Raw genomic sequence first — 23,371 nt, 5'->3', positions numbered from 1 at the left:
AATCTCGAACAATCTACAATCAAAACTGGCAACCCATTTCTACAATAAATCTTACAATTCACCCCTGCAAATGAACGAGTTGAAGACAGTCCTTAAAGGTAATAAAAACACTGCTGCAGGTGCGGACGGCATTTACTATCAAATGTTATGTCATCTACCCCCTTGCAGTTTGAATATCCTCCTCGACTTCTTTAACTACGTCTGGTCGACAGGTACACTGCCACTCAAATGGAAACATTCAATCATCATCCCAATTCATAAGCCAAACAAACCAACGGGTATACCCTCCTCCTACAGACCAATTTCTTTAACCAGCACCCTTTGCAAAACTATGGAGAAAATAGTAACTAATCGCCTCAGATGGTACCTAGAACAAAACAATTTACTTCATCTTCAACAGTCTGGATTCAGAAAAAGACGTCGAACGACAGATCATATTATCAGACTCCACGACACCATCCAAAAATCCTTATCTTGCGGTGAATCAGTACAAACTGTATTTCTTGACCTTGAGAAAGCTTATGATATGGTCTATCACGACGCAGTCCTCCTAAAACTATATGACCTAGGGATCAAAGGAGCCATGCTATCTTGGATCAAATCTTTCCTGTCAAATCGTACTTTTCAAGTCAAGGTTGTCAAAGCTTTATCTACCACAAGAAAACTAGAAAACGGAATTCCTCAAGGCAGCGTTATTAGTCCATTACTATTCAACGTAGCGATCAACGATTTACCAAACTTAATTACCTCTTCTACAGCACTTTTTGCAGATGACTTCTGTTTTTGGAAAACAGGAGAAGACATCTCAACTCTGTCTAATATAATCAAATCTGACTTTTCAAAAACCAAAGACTGGTGTGATAAATGGGGCTTCAAGATCTCCGCAAACAAATCAGCGGTTGTGCTGTTTACAAACAAACGTAAATATGATCCGTGTACACTCGAAATAAAAAACTCGTTAATCCCCATCAAAAAAGACTACAAATACCTTGGAATCACATTTCAGTCAAATGGAAAGTATAGCATCCATGCTAAACATGTTGCAGAAAAATCCAAATCAAGACTAAATGTCCTTCGTGTACTGAAGGGCACAAACTGGGGAGCAGGAAAATCAGCACTGCTTTACATCTACAGAGCCATAATACGATCGGTTATTGAATATGGTATGGAAGCATATTTTGCCACAAACAAAACCACACTCCAACCAATTCTGACATTACAAAATGAAGCTCTAAGAATATGCTCCAGAGCAATGAAAAGTACCCCAATTTCAAACCTACAACACTACTGCAATGAATTACCCTTGTCACTTAGATACGAGCAACTTTGTCTAAACTACAAAGCCCACATTCTGACATTTTTACACCACCCAGCACATGACATCCTCGAGGAAAGTTTGCCAAGAAATTTGACCAACATAAGTAACTACCAACCATTCCATTCCCTCACCGAGACAATAGACACGAATATTACCGTAAACCTCATCCAAGAACCATCTATCCCACCCTGGGAAGTCTATATACCCATAACTGACTACACCCTTGTGACTGAAACCTCCCAGCTTGACCATCCAAATGCCATCTCTGGAATAGTCGCTGAGCACCTCACAAAAAATTACTCAGAATTTCTCAACATATATACAGACGGATCCAAGACCAACACGAAAACCGGATCTTCCTTTTTTGTAAACCGCTATGGAATAAAACGCTGTTTCACAATTAATAGATCCGCATCTGTGTTCAGTGCCGAACTGTTTGCAATAAAGGCTGCACTTATATGGATAAAAGAGACCAAACAAAGTAAGTCGGTCATCATTAGCGACTGCTTAAGTGCACTACGGACGATTTCAAATCCAACCTGGACAAAGCACAGCTTAATCAATGACATACTTCTGCTTCATTCCAGCATTATATCAAATACAACAAAAGTAAAGTTTTTATGGGTTCCTAGTCATGTAGGCATTCCTGGAAACGAAACTGCTGATTTCTTAGCAAAACTTGCTTCAGGAGCCATACCAGCAATACCAACATCAGCCATTACCCCCATCTCCGCAAACACAAAACTCAGCCTAAGTGAAGTCAAAAACCTCACCAAAGATCTAGCTCTGCAAAAATGGAATAATCACTATATAAACAGTACCACAGGCCAACTCTACAAATCTATATATCCTGACACCAAAAGTGCAGGAACAAACAAAGTACCTGACCATCCAACCGTCTTTAGACTCATCACCGGTCACTGCCGTTTAAACCAACACCTCTTCAAGATCGGATGCCACACTTCTGGACTATGCGACACATGTATGAGCCCTGAGACTGTGAATCATTTTCTATTTCATTGCAGTAAATATGCAACTCAAAGGAAGTGTCTTGAACAAAATCTGAGCAAGTATGGAATAAACATATCGGTGAAAAATTTTGCTGAAAATCGTCCAACTACTACACATCTGCTGGCTTTTATAAACTCCTGCAATAAGCTTATTTAAATTATTATTTTAATCACTGTAATCGTCCATGTTATACTGTAGTGCACCCGTGTCGTGTCTGCTCCCAGCCAGAGAACGATCGTCTCTTACATTGATTCAGCGTCTTTGGACACTGAATCGGTGTGGAAGGCGATTGATTTGCTGGCTGGGCTTTCCTTATTTTGTTTCAGTTTGTAACACCAAGCGTGCAATTCCAAAGAAGTACCTGACTTTCGTGGGCCTAACCTCCTACAAGAATTTCTTTTCCACTAATGATGTATTCAAACTACTGTATCGTATTGCACCCTTCACTATGCCCTGTTGTGCTCTAACTGTGCTAAATAGCTATTATAATAATGACTGTCGCTAAAAGACCTTAGATGTTGTAAAGCGACATAAAACAAACCATAACAATCAATCAATCAGAATTCCAGTATGACTCTGATTGAATGAGCTAAAAACACAACAGAGTTATTTGGCGACGAGGATGGGATGCTGAACGTCTGAACGAGAAACTTACAGTGGTACGCAGAAGTGTTCAGTCTTAGTCCCTACGAGTTTTACTTTCTACAAGTTCTAGTTTTTTTTAAATTATTTACAATATGGACAAGGTGGTTGAATTAATGCAGTCGCAGCTAGAACATATGCGACAACAAATGCAGCAACAAGAAGAACAGGCGCGACAACAAAGGCAGCAACAAGAAGAACAGGCGCAACAACAAAGGCAACAGCAAGAAGAACAGGCACGACAACAAATGCAACAGCAAGAACGTCATCATGAAGAACAACTGAAGGAGTTAATTTCAGCCCTCAAAATTCCATGCGAATCAGAAAACCAAAATCGATTATCTCAAGCTATTCCAAAATTTTGTGAGTTTGATTCAACTTTAGAACTTTGGACTGATTATTGGTCACGTTTTTGCACATTTGTAAAAGCACAGTCCGTTCCTGATGATAAGAAGGCTCAAGTTTTCCTCACTAACCAGTCAGCCAGCATCTACAAGATGATCCTCAATCTGGCCGCACAAGAGTCTACAGCAAAGCCAATCAATGAACTTACAATGGAGGAAATTTCGAATTACATGAAGGCACAGTTCGACCCTAAGCGCTTCGTTATTCGTGAACGATTTCGCTTCTGGAGCAACTTGAAGCGGAAACCAGGTGAGACGGTTCCAGAATTGGGTGCACGAATAAGGCAAGCCGCTGCCACGTGCGACTTTTCTTCTATTACTAATCCTTTAGATGAAGCTTTGCGTACTTGTTTTATGTGCTCGGTAGGAAACGAAGCAGTTCTTAAAGCTCTCTTTAAAATTAAACCTGACGATCTTACTTTTTCACGTGCTCTTGAAATAGCCATAGAAACTGAAGACGCTGCAAAAGTGGCTAAGGAGACGGTGTTTGGCACTGAACCGTCGGTGGTACATAAAGTTAAAGGCACCGATAGACGATATTCTTTCAAGAAAGCTACAGTGGCCAGTGCTAATGCGAACAAGCAAAGTAAGTGCTATCGATGTGGTAACTCTAATCACCTTGCTAACAACTGCAGATTTAAAAATGCGGCCTGTCATTTCTGTAAACTTACAGGGCATGTACAATCCGCATGTCGTAAAAAAGCCGCACAAGTTGATTCTTCTAAGGTCAACTGCATACAGGAGGTAAATACTGTTCATAATTCGTCGAGTAAAGTTCCTAAACTCGAGGTTCAAATTTTTATTAAGTCTTTTCCCGTCTTAATGGAACTTGATACAGCTACAGGGAGAAATTTCATCTTTTCTGAAGTTTGGTCGCAGCTAGGCAACCCTATCTTGCAGACTCCGCAGCTACGTTTTCAGTCGGCAAGTAAGCACTCGATGCCTATTATTGGATCTTTCACTGCCGAAGTGAGCTGCAACAAATCGGGAAAGACGACCACAGTTCAATTTATGGTATGTGAAATCCCTAACCTTAACTTATTAGGGCGTGATGCTATTCAAGCACTAGATATTTCGGTAGATAAGTTCTTTTCTTCATCTTTACATGCTATTCATCGTCACAACGACATAGATTTTAACTTGCAAAAATCATGTTCCGAGTTATGTGACCAATACGAAGACTTATTAAAACCTGAATTAGGTTGTCTTCAGGATTACGAATTAGAGATTGAGTTTAACTCTGATTGTAAACCAGTGTTTTCAAAGCCCAGACCAGTGCCTTTCGCCATTCAAGAAGACTTAGCTCTTGCCTATGACGCCGGCATAGAAAAAGGTATCTGGACACCTGTACAATTTTGCGACTGGGGAACTCCTGTAGTACCAGTTCGCAAGGCTTCTACCGAAGGTAAGAAATCCAAATTAGAGGTTTGTGGTGACTATTCTTCGACAGTTAATCCACAACTTAAAACTCACAGGCACCCTTTACCTCTTCCAGAGGATTTAATGCGTAAACTAGGGGGTGGCCACGGATTCACTAAGATTGACCTGGCAGATGCTTATAACCAGATTACGTTAGGTCCAAAGAGTCGAAAAATATTGGCATTAAGTACCCATAGAGGGGTTTTGTTGCAAAATGTTATGCCGTTTGGCATCTCTTCTGCCCCAGGCCATTTCCAAAAGATAATGGATGATTTAACTAGTGACCTTCCAGGTGTAGCAGTGTACCTGGATGACATTTTGATAAGTGGAGCTGCAGCGGAAGAGCATTTCCAGAACCTTAAACGACTACTCGATCGTTTATCTTCGAAAGGTCTTAGATGTAGGAAGAAAAAATGTAGATTTGCCCAGGCAAATGTCGAGTACTTAGGTCATGTTCTTTCTAAACATGGGATTTCAAAGGGTCCTAAAGTCGATGCTGTGCTGAACATGCCTGCTATTTCCAATGCTGGTACCTTACGTTCTTTTCTGGGGTCGGTTCAATTTTATTCTAAGTTTATGCCCCCAGAATTTTCTACGGTAGCGCAACCGTTATATCATTTAACCAAGAGTGGCGTTCCTTGGAGCTGGGAACATAAAGAAAAATGCGCTTTTGCAAAATTAAAAACGTTTCTTTCCGCAGAAGATGTTCTCGTACACTTTAACCCGTTGCTTCCTTTAGGAATTGCGTGCGACGCATCAAGCGTGGGCATTGGCGCCACACTGTTTCACCGCTCCCCGGACGGAAGCGAGAGGCCAATAGCAAATGTGTCGAAAATCTTGACGAAGGCTCAAAGAAACTACAGCCAAATCCAAAAGGAGGCTTTGTCTATCATCTTCGCTTTGAAGAAATTTTATCAGTACCTCTACGGTAGGAATTTTATTTTGGTAACGGACCATAAGCCTTTACTTTCACTTTTTGGTCCAGATAAACCTACCCCTTCGCTGGCGGCTAACCGGTTAGCACGCTGGGCGTTGTTTTTGAGTCAATTTAGTTATACTATAGAGTATCGCAAAACAACGCATCACCAAAATGCTGACGCCTTAAGCCGTCTTCCGTCCAACGATGACACAATTTTTGATGGGGAGGAAAGTGCAGATGATGTTGATATTGTCTGTGCAATTGATACGTTGGGTTCGCAGGTTAGTCATTCCGATTCTTCTACTTTGCGCAAGGAAACTTCCAAGGATCCAGTCTTGTCTAAAATCATTCGCTTTACGCAAGAAGGATGGCCTGCGAAATCAAATGCTAACGATCCAATCGAACAGTTTAGAAGAGTTGCTGATTCTCTAACAACATGTTATGGTTGTTTATTATATGGTTCTAGAGTAGTTATTCCTTTTAAACTTCGCAATGATATTCTTTCTCTTTTACACGAAGGTCATTTCGGCATGCAGCGAATGAAACAGCTGGCCAGGACAGCAGTCTACTGGCCCAAGATCGACGCGGACATTGTCGACCTCTGCCGAACATGTACTACATGTGGTGAGCATCAAGCTGCACCAAGCAAGGCTCCTATCCACCCATGGATAGCTCCAGAGAAGCCTTGGAGTCGAATTCATGTCGATCACGCTATTAATTTTTTAGGTCATAATTGACTTATTGTTACCGATGCTTATAGTAAGTATCCTTCTATTCACCCAACTTCTTCCGTATCGACGTCTGTTACTATTGATCTTTTAGAGCAGGATTTTGCCCATTTTGGATACCCCCACTCCATTGTCTCAGACAATGCGACTACGTTTTCTTCAGAAGACTTCAAGAATTATTGTAAAGCTAGGGGTATAGTCCACATCACTGGAGCACCATACCATCCAGCTACGAATGGTGCTGCCGAGCGTTTGGTGCGCACTTTCAAGCAGGCGTTGAGAAAATCGTCGTTACCGCCTAAAAGTGCCACCACTCAATTCTTGATGCAGTTTCGCCGTACGCCTAATGCCAGTGGTTACTCTCCCAGTGAGTTATTAAACCACCGACAACTACGTACTAAATTAGATATTTTACTTCCTTTCTCAGCTCAGATCACGAAACCATCGACGAGTCCTTCGCCTCGGAAACAAAACCGGAAAACAATTAACTTCGATGTTGGTGATCCTTGTTATGCTTTATACTTTGGTTCCAGGCAAAGCCGAAGCCCTCGGTGGGTTCCTGCCGTCGTGGTGAAGCGACACGGGAGTCGTAGTTTGCAGGTTCCAGTAGACCCTCGAGGTCCAATATGGAGACGCCATATCAACCAGCTACGTCCGCGTTACATCTCGCCGGAAGACGGGGACCCAGGGGAGACTACTTTCACGTCGTCATCGACAGCTGACGAGTTTCCGGTTCCATCGACGCCGATTGCGACCGAGGATTCATCGACGCCGACAGCGACCGAGGATTCATCGACGCCGATTGCGACCGAGGATTCATCGACGCCGATAGCGACCGAGGACTCATCGACGCCGATAGCGACCGACGATCCATCATCGTCATCGCATCAAGAACAAACATTAAGGCGATCAAAGAGAAGACGCCAACCACCTCTTCGTTATGGGTGGTCATAAATTTTATTGGGGAGGTGTTATGTATTTTAGTTTATTTGCATTGAAACGATGTACTTTGTTTTCGTTTCCCTCAGGTCTTCTCTTTTGCTTAATATTCATCCGCCTGCTTTTGTTAATTGGCACTTCTCGTTTTGGGCTTACTTTGCAGGTTTCACACTATATCTTGGTTGTGCAATTTTATAATAAAACAGAATTCCAGTATGACTCTGATTGAATGAGCTAAAAACACAACAGTCAGTATGGGCGCTTCTGCACCAAGTAGCAGCACAGTATTCAGCAGGGGCGTAGACTAAGGCTAAACTACTTGATCTCAGCACTGAGGGGTTAGCACCCCACCTTGTACCAGCAAGACGTTTCAAGAGAGCAGAGCGAGCTGTCACTTTTCCGCGTAAGTGTTCTAGGTGTTTGCGGTATGTAAGAGACCGATCAAGTCGAACCCCAAAGTATGTGGGTGTGGCTACAAAAGTCTTCGGCCGTTATTTTGGATGTTAATTTCCCTGTTTGAGTCTCTATTACATAGAGACGAAGGTTGCTGCTAACCAAAGTACGGTATTCTGTTTGCGATGAATATCATTTAATTACAATAGCAAGTAGCACACGGCGACAAACAAATGATTGGTCATAGTGATACGTTGTACGTAGAAATCATTGACTACTATCATCACATAATTTAGTAAGCTACGTATCTGGAAAAGCGCACACAACTTACAATCAAAAGGGCACAATGAATTTGGTCATGCAACGTAAGCTGCACAGTAACTCTTGACAGCAATTGAAGACGAAACGTGATTCTAAATCTGTATGAAGTCGAAGTAGTTTTGAAACAACATCCATCCATTGCGTTGTTCAACAAAAGCGCTTGGTTCAGTAGCATTGGCTGGGGGTTCAGAGGGTACTTTTGTTGACAGGGGGTCGGCACTATTGAAGCCCGGATTATTTTAGGGGAGCCTGTAACCTTTCCAAGGGGGTCGAGAACGAAGAAACCACTTCGTATTTGTTGGATATGGTGAGTTTTCCTTTAAGTGTGAATTTGGGGCCTGAAAGACCATTGGTAGGCAACCGGGCCCAAATTATACTCTCAACTGCCCTAAACATAAATGGAAAACTTTCATGGTACTGCACTACACTATTAACGTGTTTGATAGATACTGCTATGTGTAACTAAGAATGTGTTTTATTTCTTTTTGTTCAATTACTATTATTGTCCATACAAAGCGGCAATCTTGTCTTGGTAATGGTTTTCCAAAGCTTTCCGTTTAAGCTTGAACGCAGCAGTGATGAGGCCGTCTTCGGGTAACCACGGGTTCGGATCAACATAAAGCTTTTGAGGAATTTCAAACTTTTGAAGTTTTGCTGAGGAAAATACACAGAAGATTAGCAAATGTGAACAATTCCTTCATAAGGCAATCTTAAAGACCTACTAAATGAAAATTTCAAACGGGAATTAAGCATTAAAATGCGTAAACTGAACATTCAAGAATACATTTCAAGAAAAATTACCGAAAAAAAAATTGTTTTCAATGGCGCTGGCAAGGCCCAAAGTTTCATTTATTTATTTATTTTTTTCAAAATAACCAAAATTGCAAACACTGCTCGAGAATACGTCACAAGACCGCAATAACAAAAGCCACGTTACCACATCTGATGTTTTGAGCAAACTGTCTGATGTTTTGATGTTGAAATCTGATGTTTTGATGTACATACATACATACATACATAGCCTACAGTCAAATCGCCCGCAGTAACAATTACTGCGAGATCAGCTGATTGCTAGTCTCTGGTGACGCAGACTGTACAGTCGCAGACTGTACAGTCGCACGCTTCGCTGCTCAAGCCCAATCTCGTTTTGAAAGCTCTGACAAAAGCACGCGCGCAATGGTGGTCAGAACGCAATGGGGCAAAATTTTATTGAAAATCGTTTTATGGTAGCATGTTAAACAGAAAGAACGTGGAAAATCGCCAAGTCAGGTTTTTCCTTTAGTATCCCTTTAAATTAGCATAGGCCTATCACATGCAATTAAGATTCATCCTACTACAAAGAACAAGAGTAGGAGTGAGAAAACTCCCTTTATCCTCACATTTAGAAAAAAAAGGAGTTTTTGATTTACAAAAATTTCTATGTCACTCATTTGGAGAAAGGGAAACTGATAAATCCATGCACAGTGCACTCACAACTTTTAGCCATCTTGATGATTGTGTTCTTCAGCTCTTGTTCGATCAAAGGATCCCTGCATAATTGCGTTAGGTCCTTTCCAAGGATTGATTTGCTCTTGGCAACAGCCATTAGATTCTTCTCATTTGGAATCACAAACGCAATCGCGTATGGCTGAGAACTAAAATTCAAATGCGGTTTTGAAAACAAATTCAACGATTTCATCATGACGGCTGTATCTTGCGATTTTTTCGTGCATAACGTCAGATGTTTAACCAATTGCGCCATTGGGCCTACTGGTTTGGCTCAAACATTGTCATAATTTTAAAACCCCGTTCAATAGCCAAGTAGTGAGAGGTCAAAAGAGGATCGGTACCATACCGCTCAAGAGTATGCGGCTGGCAGGCCTTGTGCCCACCTTCAGGCAGGCCTGTGTCCACAGCAAGACACTGAAGGGCATGCCTGAAGGTGAATACAACGATTGGCTTCCTCGTTTTCAACTATCAGGATACGACAAAAAAAGCAGCCGGTCTTTTACGCAACATAACTTACCTGTTCGCAAATATCCAAATATTATCAATTAAAGGCGATGCTTTCAGCTTTGCTTCAATGCTCCCCAAAGCGAGGTACTCACCATGCGACAACTTCACAAGGTCCTTTTTACGATCTGGATGACAAAGAAAGACGTATAAAATCATTAAGTACTTCAACCAAAACGTCAGAGTGACACTGCATTGTAAAAAGTTAAGCAACGTTTCTTTAAAGTTTGTATCCATGTGCCAGTTATATTTAACACTTCCACAACTTTAGCAAGACATTGGTCGACTATATTTACAAATCTATTGTTTTTTTTTGAAAAGGGAAATACTATAATTATGAAAGTGTTTTTGGAATTTTCAGAAAATTATTTTCATACTTTTTATGTTAAACTTATGGTGTTTAAAAATTACACATAATCGTAAGGGATTCTTATAATCGTTTGGTAATGCACCTCAAACGGGTTGCTTTCCTCAAGGTGTAACTGATAGGAGAACGCACCTTCATAAAAGGCTATCCTCTGTTTATCCTTTCCGTTGAAACGAGAGGATTTGCATCAACAATGCGAAGGGTGAGTTCCTTTTCAGGTACTTATGCACAGCCCCCAACACACAGCCTGACTACAATGGAAAACACTCAGACCCACTCACCAATGATTCGAAGCACGCCGTCAGAGTCTACCTGGCCTATGTCGCCAGTTTTAAACCACCGTTGTCCATTATCATCAACGTAAAATTCTTCAGCAGTTTTTTCCGGTTTCTTGAAGTATCCTTGGGTGATATTGGCTCCTCCGATGTGAATTTCACCCTGCGCGTGTGGCTTGTTGGATGGGAAGTAACCACCTGTCAAGTATTCTTTTTTACTAAATCTTTAAGCCACCCCGAAGTGCATATGGACAGACAGAAGTGAATGCCTGCATCCAGTTATCAAATTTACTAAAGGTGTTGAAAAACAAAATAAAAACCAATACAAGTCGCAAAAGTTTAATACACAAACGTCCTTAACAGCAAAATCCGTCATTTTTGCATTGACTGTAAAAATGACGAATTTTGCAGTCTGGGGCAATGACGATTTCGTGAGCAAGATCGTCACTGGCAACAGAAGCACTTGCCTTCTTCCCAAGCCACAAGTTTCACTTCACAGCATGGAAGTGGCGGACCAACACGACCAGTGGAAAAGTCTTCGAGTATCTTCGACATACAATGAATGTCCGTTAACCGAGGAATTTCCACGTAGACGAAGTGATATCACTTTTAACACCAAAACTGACAAGGCAAATATATTTGCGAGTTTTTAGACGAGCTCAAGCGTTACGGTTGTCTTCGTCGTCATGAAACGTTTCATTGCGCGTTTACCCGCAGGGTAGGTACGTCGCATAGTAGCACCAGCACAAGCATACGCAACGCTTTTGCAAATGTTTCTTTGTAGGCATATACGATGAACAGCCAATCACGGGTCCAAATTAGAGCACGCTATATTTTAACTGAAAACTGAAACAAGCTCATTTCATAAAGTCAAAAGTTATACTTATCAAAAACAATAAAATCAGCTACAATTTGCAATCTGAGATTCGACACCATCAAGTTAACATCGCATAACGTAAGTTTCTTGAAACTTCCAACCTGAGAAACGGTTGTCGCGCCGCAGGTTTCGGTCAATCCATATCCTTGCACAACAGGGCTGCACATGCACACGTTCATGAACCGTTGTGTCTGAGTGTCCATTGGAGCGCCACCCGACAACAAGGCACGAACGTTGCCGCCCAGCAGGGCCTTGGTTTTCTTGAAGATGACTCTAAAGATAATACGCAAAAAAAATGAAAACTGATGACAATGTGGAAATCGGTGACAGATGATAGATACGTAGGAAAAATAAAGAAAAACGACTGAAAACTGAAGCACACTAGAAACGTGTCGAAAAAAGACCAGAACCTCTCAAAGCTATCACATCCCTCTTCGTCATTTACGTGTCCGGGAGGAAAAAATGGTCCCAATCATCTACGTTTCACTATAAATGATAAACCAGTACGCCAATGAACTGGAAAAGGTTGCTTAAAGGCATACTAAAGGAAAATTTCAAACCGGAATTAAGCATTAAAATGCGTAAACTGAACATTCAAAAATACATTTCAAAAACAATTACCGAAAAAAATTTGTTTTCAATGGCGCTGGCAAGGCCCAAAGTCCAGTGTTTCATTTATTTTCATTTTTTTCAAAATGATTAAAACGTGCAAACACTGCTCGAGAATACATCATAAAAGCCAGCAATAACAAAAGCCACGTTACCACATCTGATGTTTTGAGCAAACTGTCTGCTGTTTTGATGTTAAAATGTGCTGTTTTGATGTACATACATACATAGCCTACAGTCAAATCGCCCGCAGTAACAATTATTGCGTGATCGGTTGATTGCTAGCCTTTATGACGTAGACTGCACAGTCGCACGCTTCGTTGCTCAGGCTCAATCTCATTTTGAAAGCTCTGACAAAAGCACGCGCACAATGGTGGTCAGACCGCAATGGGGCAAAATTTTATTGAAAATCGTTTTATGGTAGCATGTTAAACACAAAGAACGTGGAAAATCGCCAAGTCAGGTTTTTCCTTTAGTACCCCTTTAACCTTTTTAAATACAAAACGCGAACAACAAATAATTATTTGGATAGTAAGGCACATACCTGTTAAGCATTGGGGTATCATAACCTCGTTCAACCTGCTTGAGTTTGTAAGCATATGCCCAATGAAAGGCCTTTCGCAGTGCCGGGCTCATTTCGGCAACGCCCTGCATTATTGCCTTCCTCATTCGTTCAACGATTTCCTAAAGTCATCCACCATGTTAAATCAAAAGCAAGCATCTATTAACATAACTTGTACAGAAGAGAATTAGTTTCCAATCTTACGCATTTTATGTAATACACGACTTTAAATTTTAACTTCCAGCCAGCAAATCAGTCCATTTTTGCATTGATTTAACGTCTGCGATCTGCATACGTTCAATCCATGTAAAACCGACTTCTTTGTTGGGTGGAGTGAATGAAGCAAGTATGAACCATGTTGAAAAATCTACCGGTACTGCCGCCATGAGGGTGGGCTTGAGAACAGTTGCGTCACCGCTGCTGCCTTTCTTGATTCTGCTCGATCTGTCGGACAACGTCAGCGGGGATGAGTAGCCAATGCGGGCACCACCACTCAAGACGACATTCTCTGAGCATTGAAACATTATTAGTCATTCATTGATGACATCCGCATTTTTTATCAAACCTTGATATATATATGTGACTTAAGAATGATGAGGTATCGTGAATTTTATTTTGAGCGTAAATGTAACTGATAACCGCTAAGATCGCTCATGATTTAAAGAGAACGAATGCACCAAGTCATTTGAGGGTTTGATACCAAACAACTTTGAACATTTTCAACATTCTTACCAGCAGCCAACTCCAGCACATGGGCAAGGGGCAGATAACCGATGTATACGTCAGAAGTGCTGGAAAGTAAAAGATTCCCTTTCACAACCTCAACAAGCAATAATTCGATGTAATTTCAACTGACATTTGCTACTTGTTTAAATTGTGTAATTATTTGAGAAATATTGCTAAAAAAACAATTGCCAAAAGACACAGCACTGAGTTTAAAAAACACGATTTCGGCATACGTGCTTGTTGGTTGGTGCACAGCACACCTGTGGGGATGACACGTCATCAAGGATCAACTTCTCTTGTAAATGAAAACACCTTTGTAAGTTTCATGACGTATTTGTTTTTATGAATTTTTTATTGAGCGAAGATTTTGCTCAATTATTTAAAAGACAAACGAAGAAAAAAAATGCTATCAATCGACAAAAGAAACTGAAACTGACTTTAAATCGGAAATCCGAGACTCTTGGCAACAATAGACAAAAGAAACTTAAAGTTACCTCAAATTGGGAACCCTAGACTCCATTCCGCTCATTGCCGCTACGAAGTTGTAGTGACATATGAGAACACCTTTGGGGTCTCCTGACTGTCCGCTGGTGTACATCACAATAGCCAAGTCCTTCTCGTCCGGCTCAGTGGATGGACATCGCTTGCCTTCGTCAGACTTGCCTAAATTTTCAACCTAAGAAGGAAATTGAACCAATATTGCTGTTGCAAGTAGCCTGATGATAATAGTGCGTGAGGTCTCAGGCGGCAAAATCCGTCATTTTTACACTTATTTGACGTCTGCAGACGCTTTGCTGTCTGTGGTGGACTGCGAACTGAGCAATTGCAACCCTGCAGGCAAATCACACTTTTACGTTGATTCAACGTCTGGAATTGCAACAGATGGAAAAATGCAAAGATGAAAGTAACTTGAGAGATTTCACAAAGTTTCATCAAATATTCATACAGCAAAAAGTAGACCTCCCAGATAGCATTCAGTATGCGGACGTTGAAACAATGTAAAAATGGCGGTTTTGCTGTCTGAGTAGCATTTGAAACGAGTAAAAGCAGATAAATGATGCAAACAAATTGCAATTGACAAAACAACGAGATGCAGGTATTTGCTAAGACCATTCCATACCATGACAATAACCTCGAACGACTGTTTACCTCGGCCAGCGGATGAATTTTAACGCGTTCCGGTAACTTCAAATCGGGTTTAAGCTTATTGTCTTCAACGTATACGATGTCGGTGATCTTTGGAATTGATTGCAAACAACTCTGAAACAAAGGGAAAAATACAAAGAATAGCTGAGGCAGGCAACGTTATGTACTTTGGCTGGGACACAAAGTACACAACATTAAACAAGCAGCGATCCCGCATTATCTCAGCGGGAGTGGTGGAATGCGATACACGAGCACAATAATCTGCAAACACACCTCACTTCGAATAAAACTTTTATTGCATCTATACAACGTTGATCGGATTTAAAAATGACCACACAAAAGAAATATTCAAAATGAACTGACAAATCTTTTTGAACCAGCGCAATGTCTTTGATGCTTGCGAACTAAATCTCGGAAATTCTATCGCAGCTTTAAATTGAACCAGCTGTTCTGCACTATCTAACTTGCTTTTCCTGTTCGTGTTTTTTTATCATATTTCTACAGTCCGAACAGTCGTAGCCAGAGTTGGATTAATTTAATTGTAATAGAATTAGAATATACTGTAATTAATCACACATTTTCAGAAAATATAATTATAATTGAGACTTTTTGTTGTGTAATTGCAATTTGAAAAAAAATTGTTCTAAATTAAAATTACATTTGGTAAGTTGCACGCATGATATCAGTACTTTTGTTAAGCAGCTAGTTGGGATTCAAAAGGGCCTTCGACATAACAACCTAATCTTTATCCACAATTCTACTTGTTTTTGAAAAAAACCAAGCCGTAAAAAATCACCGCTGAAGATAAATATTGAAGCATTTACTTTTTGCAATTGTAACGTGTAATTTATTACATTTGGAAGTAATTGTAATTGCAATTGAACTTACAGTTAACTTTGTATTTATCAAAGTGGCGCTGGTGATGACGCAAGTGACTTCAGTTTCATTGAGCGCGTGACAGATTCCTTCCTCTCCCAGAGTCGCATAGACGGTGACGGCAGGGAAGTTACATCGGAAGCAAGCCTGGCGGAACCACATGTTCGGTTGCAGTTAAAATTTATCTCGTTTTTTCAACATTCTTCTTTTTGTACACCAATTACAAAGATATGTCAATAGATTTATTGCTCATAACCTTAAAAAATACACACTGCTTGTCATAGTCTTGGATATGAGACCTACATTTGAACGGGTGGATTGTCGCATGGATGGAAGTACAGTAGTCTGCTCTTATTATTAAGCCCACCTCAGGACCGGACGATTTTGGGCTTATTAAGCGAGTGGGCCATTTAAGTGGAGGACGATTCTCTGCCGCCACTCCTATACATTAAGTAATTCCGAACAGGACCAAATTGGGCTGGATAGTGAATAAGCGGATGGGCCAATTAACCGTGGGCTTAATTAGCGGAGACTACTGTATTACGTGGTCTAAGGCTAATTAACCAAAATCAAAACATAACTTTCAAACGAACTCTTCAACCAGAGCCATGTCTTCGACGAATCATCATGTCAAGAATCGAAATAGCTTCTCCGCTACCAAAATCCGCCATTTTTACGTTGACTACTCATGATGCCTACGCAAGTCACTCACGTGAATAGCAATCATCCATTCTGCTCGGGTTTCAAGAAAAATAGCAATTTTTTCTTTGGGTTTTTGTCCGATCATAGATAAACCTCTTCCCAAGTCGACCACACGATCATGCACTCGGCCGTATGTTTCCCATTTGTAACTTCCAAAAATTGCCTGAAAAAGCTTGAGTGTAAATCTCCAAAAAAAATAATGAAAAAATATGAAAACGTTGTAACAAACATATAACGGGCTACAGCTTTTTCTGCATATTTAAACTCAACGCTGTTTTGGTGAGCGTTTCCTTCACCCGTGAAATAATCTCAAGAAATGGTAAAATGGTTTTCATACTTTTTTGAATATTTTCCCATTGGGTTGTTTTTCGTCTTCTTCAGACAGAAGCTCACGCGTTCCCAAGCACGGATATTGAGGATATTTCTTTGCTGCTGCTTCAAAGACTTTGTTGATGGTCTTCTGACCATTGTAGGAGGTTTCTATCAACTTGTCCATGCTTTCCACGCACCGATAAGGTGAGCCTAAAGAACAATTTATAAGTTGAAGCAAGACAAGAGACAGCGCGAGTCCCCACCAGTCACAACCTTGCGAAGACATTGGACAGCTAAAATTCTCCACTGATTAACTTTCTGATCCTGGCACTGCTCGGAAGTAAGAAATAAAACCTTGCCGATATTGTATGATTTTTACGTATAGCGACGTTAAAACAATGAAATTTTTTTTTGCTGACTGTCTGACCACAAAAGGTAAACTGCCGATTTTTTTGCAATCAGCACATTCTGAGACTGAAGTAATGGAGGCTGGCTGGTCTGTTCTCCAGCAACCTCATCACCTGAAACCAGCTCACTGACCGAGTGGATTCGTCTTCAGCTCTGAGATCGATTCCAGGTCGGATCAAACCGAAGACTTTAAAAATGGTAACCACTAACGATTGTGTTCTTTCCTGCATAACGCAGTGAGAATAAGTCGAGTAATAATGTAATGAAATCGTAAACCGGTATAAAATTAAAAATGAGCCCTGTGGCTAAAATAACATGGCAGTTGTAGAGCGACAATAATTAAAACCATAGCATTAATATTATTACCTGAAGTTAAATTAAAGTAAGTTTGCTTTATTTTAACGACCCACCATTGCTGAAAAAGTGAAAACACAGCTTGATGTTAATGTAAAATTAATCATTTTTCGACAAATTCGAAAATGAAAGATTTGGTTGAGAAGAAAAATAAAAAACCTCACCATAATCATCGCCGGTTCGTTTGGCCTTGAGTCTACTGGTCATGCTTAGAAGACGTTCCTTAAACTGCTCAGATACCAATGCTTCAAGCAAAATCCAAGGGAGGAAAGTGACAAAGCCGAACAGCCAGAGAAGTGAATCAGTAAACTTTTTTAAAGAATCTGCATAAACCAACATGATTTCGAGTTAATACGAATTCCACAAACATGTCAGAAAAGAGAAGCAAAACACAAACAAAATAGCCTACTAGCCTAAGCCAAGTGAAGAACGATGCACAAAAACTGATGTCTCAACTCTTAATAAACACTAAACAATTAAAACAAACTCAATCTCTTTTTAATTTCGACTTCACGTATTACAACGAAAAAGTGCTTCGAAGCTTAACAATAGAACATGCAAATTAAAGTTTAATGAAATTGACATTTGAAAATTGAAAGTCAATCAGCAATACGAAAGCCTCCCCCAGATTGAGTTTATTTTTTCGTTGCAACAGCATATTGAATGATGTAAATATATCAGACACTTTAGGATATGGGATGGTGGAGAAGACCACACAACCAGTGAGGTCACTCAAGTCACAATGGACAAATAATCATTAGTCATGTTTTTTCATAGAAAAAATAGTAATCCAGCAAAATTGAAGATTTAATATATATATACCGTACATTGCTAATTAGAGAACATCAGAATGCTAAGACTTGGCATTATAACACTAAGATAACATGCTAACAATTTGTTTTAACTTTTTTGATAGAAAGTTTTTGAAACATTTCATAATATCAGCCTTGAATTTAGGTAAAGGACCAATAAACTTAAAACAAGGCAAAAAACGTTTTTCATTGACTTTGATTGTCCTAATTATGCTCATGAACTGTATTGTAATAGCATATATACTATTTTGTTTAGAAGATAAAACACACATCTGAACAATCTACTTCACTAAATAATTAAACTTGAAAGCAAAATACAAACTTTTCATTGAAAATGCTATCCCTACAAAGTTAACTGCTACATGCAAAGTTGAAAGCATAAAATTAAACCTTCTAACCTTTACGGAGGCAGACTATAAGTGGTAAAATATTAACCACTTAAGCATGCACTAAAACTAACAAAATAACAGAGTTACTACCAGTCTTAAATCCACCATTAAAATAGCATGCAACATCCCAATAGAAATGTGTTTAGGAGTAAATACTTATAATAAACCTTTACTACAAGGTGTGTTAAATGTTAAGCAAAAAAAAAAAAAATTTCACCCAAAGACACACAATGCATTCAAAATTAAAGCTCACCTATATATTGATGATCTTGTCTAGCTAGCTACATGCAATGGTCTGCAATGAAGAGTTGATGCCAATGTGATAAATAGAGTATATCTTAAACCAGGTGAATGCAATTTGCTGATATGCACATAGAATTGCAATTAAAAATGCAACATGCTTTGTGAAAAAGAAAGCTTCCTTAACTAAATTACCCCATGCCAAGTTCACAAGTGAAGTAAAAAATTAATTGGTGAGAGCTTTGCAGATTATTTCAAAGCTGGTGGAGTTCTTCACAGAAAAGACATTTTTTCTACAGCTATCTTTTTGTACATCTTGAGTAACTGCTTCACTTTCATAAATCATATATTTATAAGCATCATTTTTTAGATGCATAAACCAAAAGTTTCCAATTTGTATCAACTAATAGTGCACTAATCTTAGTTACATCAAAATCACATGAGATAGTAACATACAACATTCAAGCAATATGTTAGGTTACAGGGTTGTTCAATTTAAATCAAATGATTTGAATCATGATTTAAATTAAACAATAAAAATCAAACAAATCCGTGAAAAAATTCACTGGTACCGGTACTTCTAAAACATATGGAGGCAAAAGACTATCTTTGAATTAAATTGATGCAGCAATGAAATTTTTTGGTGACATCAGTGCTAAAATTTTGTCACAAGTGCTTAACTATCATGTTAAAGCTGGACCTTTTAAACCATACATGCTTCAAGAAGACATGCTCAAAACGGTAGCGCTTTTGACATGGTGAAAATCCTACTCTGACAACATTAGTAATGACATTAAAAGTGGCTTTGGAGATTATTGAAGTTTCCAGGATAGATGTTGAGTGTTTTTTTTTTATTTATGGCCTAGTTCAATCTGAAGTTCGAAATCATGTGGGATGGTGGGCACTACTAAAGCTGGCAAGCCTATGTTTATGAACAAATTTCTCAATGTAAAATAAACTGCTAATTTGTTCATCTGAACTTTTAATGCTTTTGTACTGTAGCTTACTACACTTCTTTTTCAATGTTAGGCTAGTAATCAGATAGGTGACTTGAACAATTCACCACAGTGCAAAAGCTAATAAGATTTAAATGATGTTTATAACAGCTTGAAAAACAATAAATTTATTTTTTATTTTTGAATTCCTAGCTAACTGCAATCATAACACATGCAATCATCAAAGCGGTACTTACCCATGTATGACACTCCGGTAAACAATCCCCAAGTTATGTGATGTTGCTGAGTAGATCTACTGTACACTACAAAGCAGTATGCAATAAAGACCTTTTTTAAATTAACACACTTGAAAAATACTCAAAAAGTTAGTTTCCAGCAATCTGTTAAAAGCAAAAAAACCATTACATAACATAAAGAAAATCATCTTGACAGCCTGTTCTTTGAGATACAGGAGAATTTGGCTATTGCAGCATCGTTACAAAGTCCCATTTTTAAACTGAAGGTAGGATTTGGCTATGGTGTCTTCGACTGTATTTGACATTTTGTTATTGTGACACTTTTTCGAAGGTTTTTTCAGGCGAGTTCCACTGTCTATAAGCAATATAACTCATGAATCTGCATGCCTAGTTATCATCGTTGTGGTCTTCATTTAGCATTGTTTTTACAAGTAGCCTACAGCATAGAATAAGATGTTACAGCTAAATATCTCATTTTTAATTACTTGTGTTCCATCACCAAGCAAAGATTATTGTAATTAATGGTTGAATATGATTATTGTTTTTAGCTGTTTTGCAGCAACAAATCGTGATTCACAAGCACTCACTACTAATCAGACTTTCAATTGAAGAAGTCAAGTATTCTAATTTCTAGCAGAATAGCAGATAGGCTTATGCAACAAATTTATTAAACTTCTAAGCTAGGCCTAGCTGTGTAATTTCAACTTTTAAGTGATCTCAACTACACCAATCTTTTACCATGTGCATTGCAATACCCTTCAGTTTTTGTACCACGTACGAGCAGCACATTACACAAGTCGTAAACGAAAAAAAACTGTCAGTTTTCAGCTTTTCTTTATCTTGAGGGTGGTTGGAAACCTTTTTCTAAAAAACCCTGCAATAGTTTGCATGATAAATTATCACCCAGTGATTAAAACGCCTGAAACTATCGAATAACACCAAAAACGTTAAATCAATAAACATTTGCAAAAGTTTTCAGAAAAGCTTTATCAGCTTTTTCGTGCTGACATGCAGACAACCGCCAAAAAAGCATGTGTGTGGGTCCAAAGTTCACTATAGCGCACAAGGGTTACTATCGGTCATTCGTAGTATTTCATCAGTTTACGTCAGGATTCAGGTTGGTCTATCAGCCGCAAGTCAAAAACTCAAGCAAAAAAAGTAACATAGGGGAAATCAGGACGAGATATCTTCAGGATTTTACAATGTCGATGGTAAAATTAAGAAACCTGATAAAAACTCAGGGTGACTGTCAGCAAAACTTTGGATAGCCAGGGTCGGATCCAGCAAGTAGCATGAATAGAGGCTATTTCAACAAAAACAATGATATGCATGCCTGCATTAATCCGATCTTGCAAGTACACCGTAAATAAAGTTAATTTTTTGTGCTTTAGTGATGCGATTCCACCCCCATTGAATCCAGTGGGGTAGCCAGAAATTTTGAAAGGGGGGGTGAGGGCCGGCGGGCGAAGCACGACGGCGTGTTCACCTAAGTCCTAAGACGACACCCAGCGGCGGGGGGTCTGAGGGCTTCTCCCAGAAATTTTTGAAAAATGGCTTTGGATTTGGTGCATTCTGAGAGCATGTGGGTGTGAATATTCCTGTAAAATGGTAGGCTACTTTCCGGTGGCACAGCAAAAGGATAAGATCATGTTTTTTTCGGCATTTTTTGGAAATAAAGCTAGTCTCTATGTTTTCTTGTTGCTAATTCCTGGCTGAGATAGCCTATTTGAATGTTTGGTATTGGAAAAACTCCTCGCTCTTTTAATGCAGCTTCGTTTAAAATTAAGCAAACTTTGTTTCAGAGACACAAAGAGACTGAAAGCATCATTCTCAATATTGTGACGTCACACGCGTGCCAAAGGGAGGGGTTGAAACCCCCAGACCCCCCTCCCCTTGGCTACGCCACTGATTGAATCAACGATTGAATTTGCCACTTTGGATAGCCCCTTTAAAACACAAAACACGAATCGCCCAAGGTGTGAGAACGGTGGGAATTCGGTATAGGAAGTAACCGGAGGAAGCTGTTTGTTGTGAAACTTGTTGCTGTACGGTACAAGTAGTATAAAAGGTTTTAGTGAAGCTTCAAAATGATGTTTTGAGAGAAAAGTTTACATTCTTTTTGTTTTCATGGTTAATGAGTTCAGCTATTTGTTTACTCAGAAAATTATGACTGTATAACCAGCATCGAGATTTTAGCTACTTGTAATCAATGAAAGATTACTGTCACTGCTACTCAGTCAATAGCCTACTACAGCTGAGCAATAGTAGGCTACTGACTTTTGAAAAGTATTACTTTAAAAAAAAAAATTATACTGTTGTGTTTTTACCTCATTCAACCAGAGTCATAGCCAGGGATACCTAGACAAGTCATAGCCTACAAAGGTTTTCTACTTGTATTTTAAATCGCAAGAAAGAAACTGTATGATCAAAAGGCGTGTCACCAAAATATACTGTGAAACAAAACGAGAAGCGCTGGTTAACAAAATCGCAAAAGAGAAGACCTAAGGGGAACGAAAGTAAGGTACATTGTTTAAACGAAAACAAACCAAAATACACAACATCTCCCCAATAAAACTGATGACCACCCATAACGAAGGTGTGGTTGGCGTCTTCTCTATGACCGCTTCAATATGTGTCCTTGGTTCGAGACCGATGACGATGATGAGTCCTCGGTTGCGACCGGCGTCGAAGAATCTTCGATTGAAATCGGCGTCGATGGATTAGGAACCTCGTCGGCTGTCAATCAATCAGGAACCTCGTCAGCTGTCGATAAATCAGGAACCTCGTCGGCTGTCGATGGATCAGGAACCTTGTCGGCTGTCGATGACGACGTGAAAGTAGTCACTCCTGGATCCCCGTCTTCCGCCGAGATGTAACGCGGACGTAGCTGGTTGATATGGCGTCTCTATTTGGACCTCGAGGGTCCACTCGGACCTGTAAACTACGACTCCCATGTCGCTACACCACGACGGCAGGAACCTAACGAGGGCTTCGGCTTTGCCTGGAACCAAAGTACAAAGCATAACAAGGATCACCAAAATCGAACCTAATTGTTTTCTGGTTTTGTTTCCGAGGCGAAGGACTCGTCGACCTTTTCGTGATCTGAGCTGAGGAAGGAAGTAAGATATCTAATTTAGTACGTAATTGGCGGCGGTTTAATAACTCACTGGGAGATTAACCACTGGCATTAGGCGTGCGGCGAAACTGTGTCAAGAATTGAGTGGTCGCCCTTCTGGGCGGTGACGATTTTTTCAAAACCTGTTTTTTAAGTGCGCACCAAACGCTCGGCAGCACCATTCGTAGCTGGATGGTACGGTAGGCACTTTAACATGCAGATATCCAATCCAACCACGAACCAATCAGATGCTACGTTGTCTGTCCAATTGTGACCATTCCAGCATTCAGCCAGAGAATTGATTATTACTTTGAACTTGTTCA

The 23,371-nt window shown here is 39.8% G+C and overlaps 1 protein-coding gene and 1 pseudogene across 3 annotated transcripts in view; both read right to left on the bottom strand.

Annotated features, from left to right (window-relative positions):
* The window catches only part of LOC145782499 (serine/threonine-protein phosphatase PP1-gamma catalytic subunit A pseudogene), a 202,139-nt pseudogene that overhangs the window by 20,844 nt on the left and 157,924 nt on the right, over positions 1-23,371 (bottom strand). The window lies entirely within an intron of this gene.
* Positions 7,962-20,713, bottom strand: LOC145782623 (long-chain-fatty-acid--CoA ligase 4-like). Of its 2 annotated transcripts, XM_082594434.1 has the most exons (18): positions 20,672-20,711; positions 19,934-20,077; positions 18,755-18,796; positions 17,465-17,623; positions 16,564-16,748; positions 16,237-16,389; positions 15,537-15,671; positions 14,652-14,762; positions 13,997-14,178; positions 13,509-13,567; positions 13,148-13,284; positions 12,759-12,898; positions 11,707-11,878; positions 11,196-11,274; positions 10,735-10,926; positions 10,100-10,214; positions 9,568-9,728; positions 7,962-8,748 (listed from the first exon to the last, which is right to left on the bottom strand). In XM_082594434.1, the coding sequence occupies exons 4-18, from the start codon at positions 17,505-17,507 to the stop codon at positions 8,594-8,596; spliced, it is 2,019 nt and encodes a 672-aa protein (XP_082450560.1). In that variant the 5' UTR covers positions 17,508-17,623; positions 18,755-18,796; positions 19,934-20,077; positions 20,672-20,711; the 3' UTR covers positions 7,962-8,593. The 2 variants fall into 2 exon arrangements, with proteins under 2 accessions (XP_082450560.1, XP_082450559.1); XM_082594433.1 differs by lacking the exon at positions 18,755-18,796 and having other exon boundaries at positions 20,672-20,713.

Source organism: Aplidium turbinatum, chromosome 13 (genome assembly GCF_918807975.1).
Source record: "Aplidium turbinatum chromosome 13, kaAplTurb1.1, whole genome shotgun sequence".
NCBI classification, from domain to species: domain Eukaryota; kingdom Metazoa; phylum Chordata; class Ascidiacea; order Aplousobranchia; family Polyclinidae; genus Aplidium; species Aplidium turbinatum.
The sequence above is the reverse complement of the archived record's forward strand: the minus strand, read 5'-3'. Positions and strand labels throughout refer to the sequence as shown.

What these genes read in the sequence shown, in the direction of transcription:
- LOC145782623 (XM_082594433.1), bottom strand. An exon ending in AAATTCATCCGCTGGCCGAG is followed by an intron (nt 14,179 to 14,651) that starts GTAAACAGTCGT and finishes TTTCCTTCTTAG; the next exon opens with GTTGAAAATTTAGGCAAGTC. An exon ending in GCGCGACAACCGTTTCTCAG is followed by an intron (nt 11,275 to 11,706) that starts GTTGGAAGTTTC and finishes TGTATGTCGAAG; the next exon opens with ATACTCGAAGACTTTTCCAC.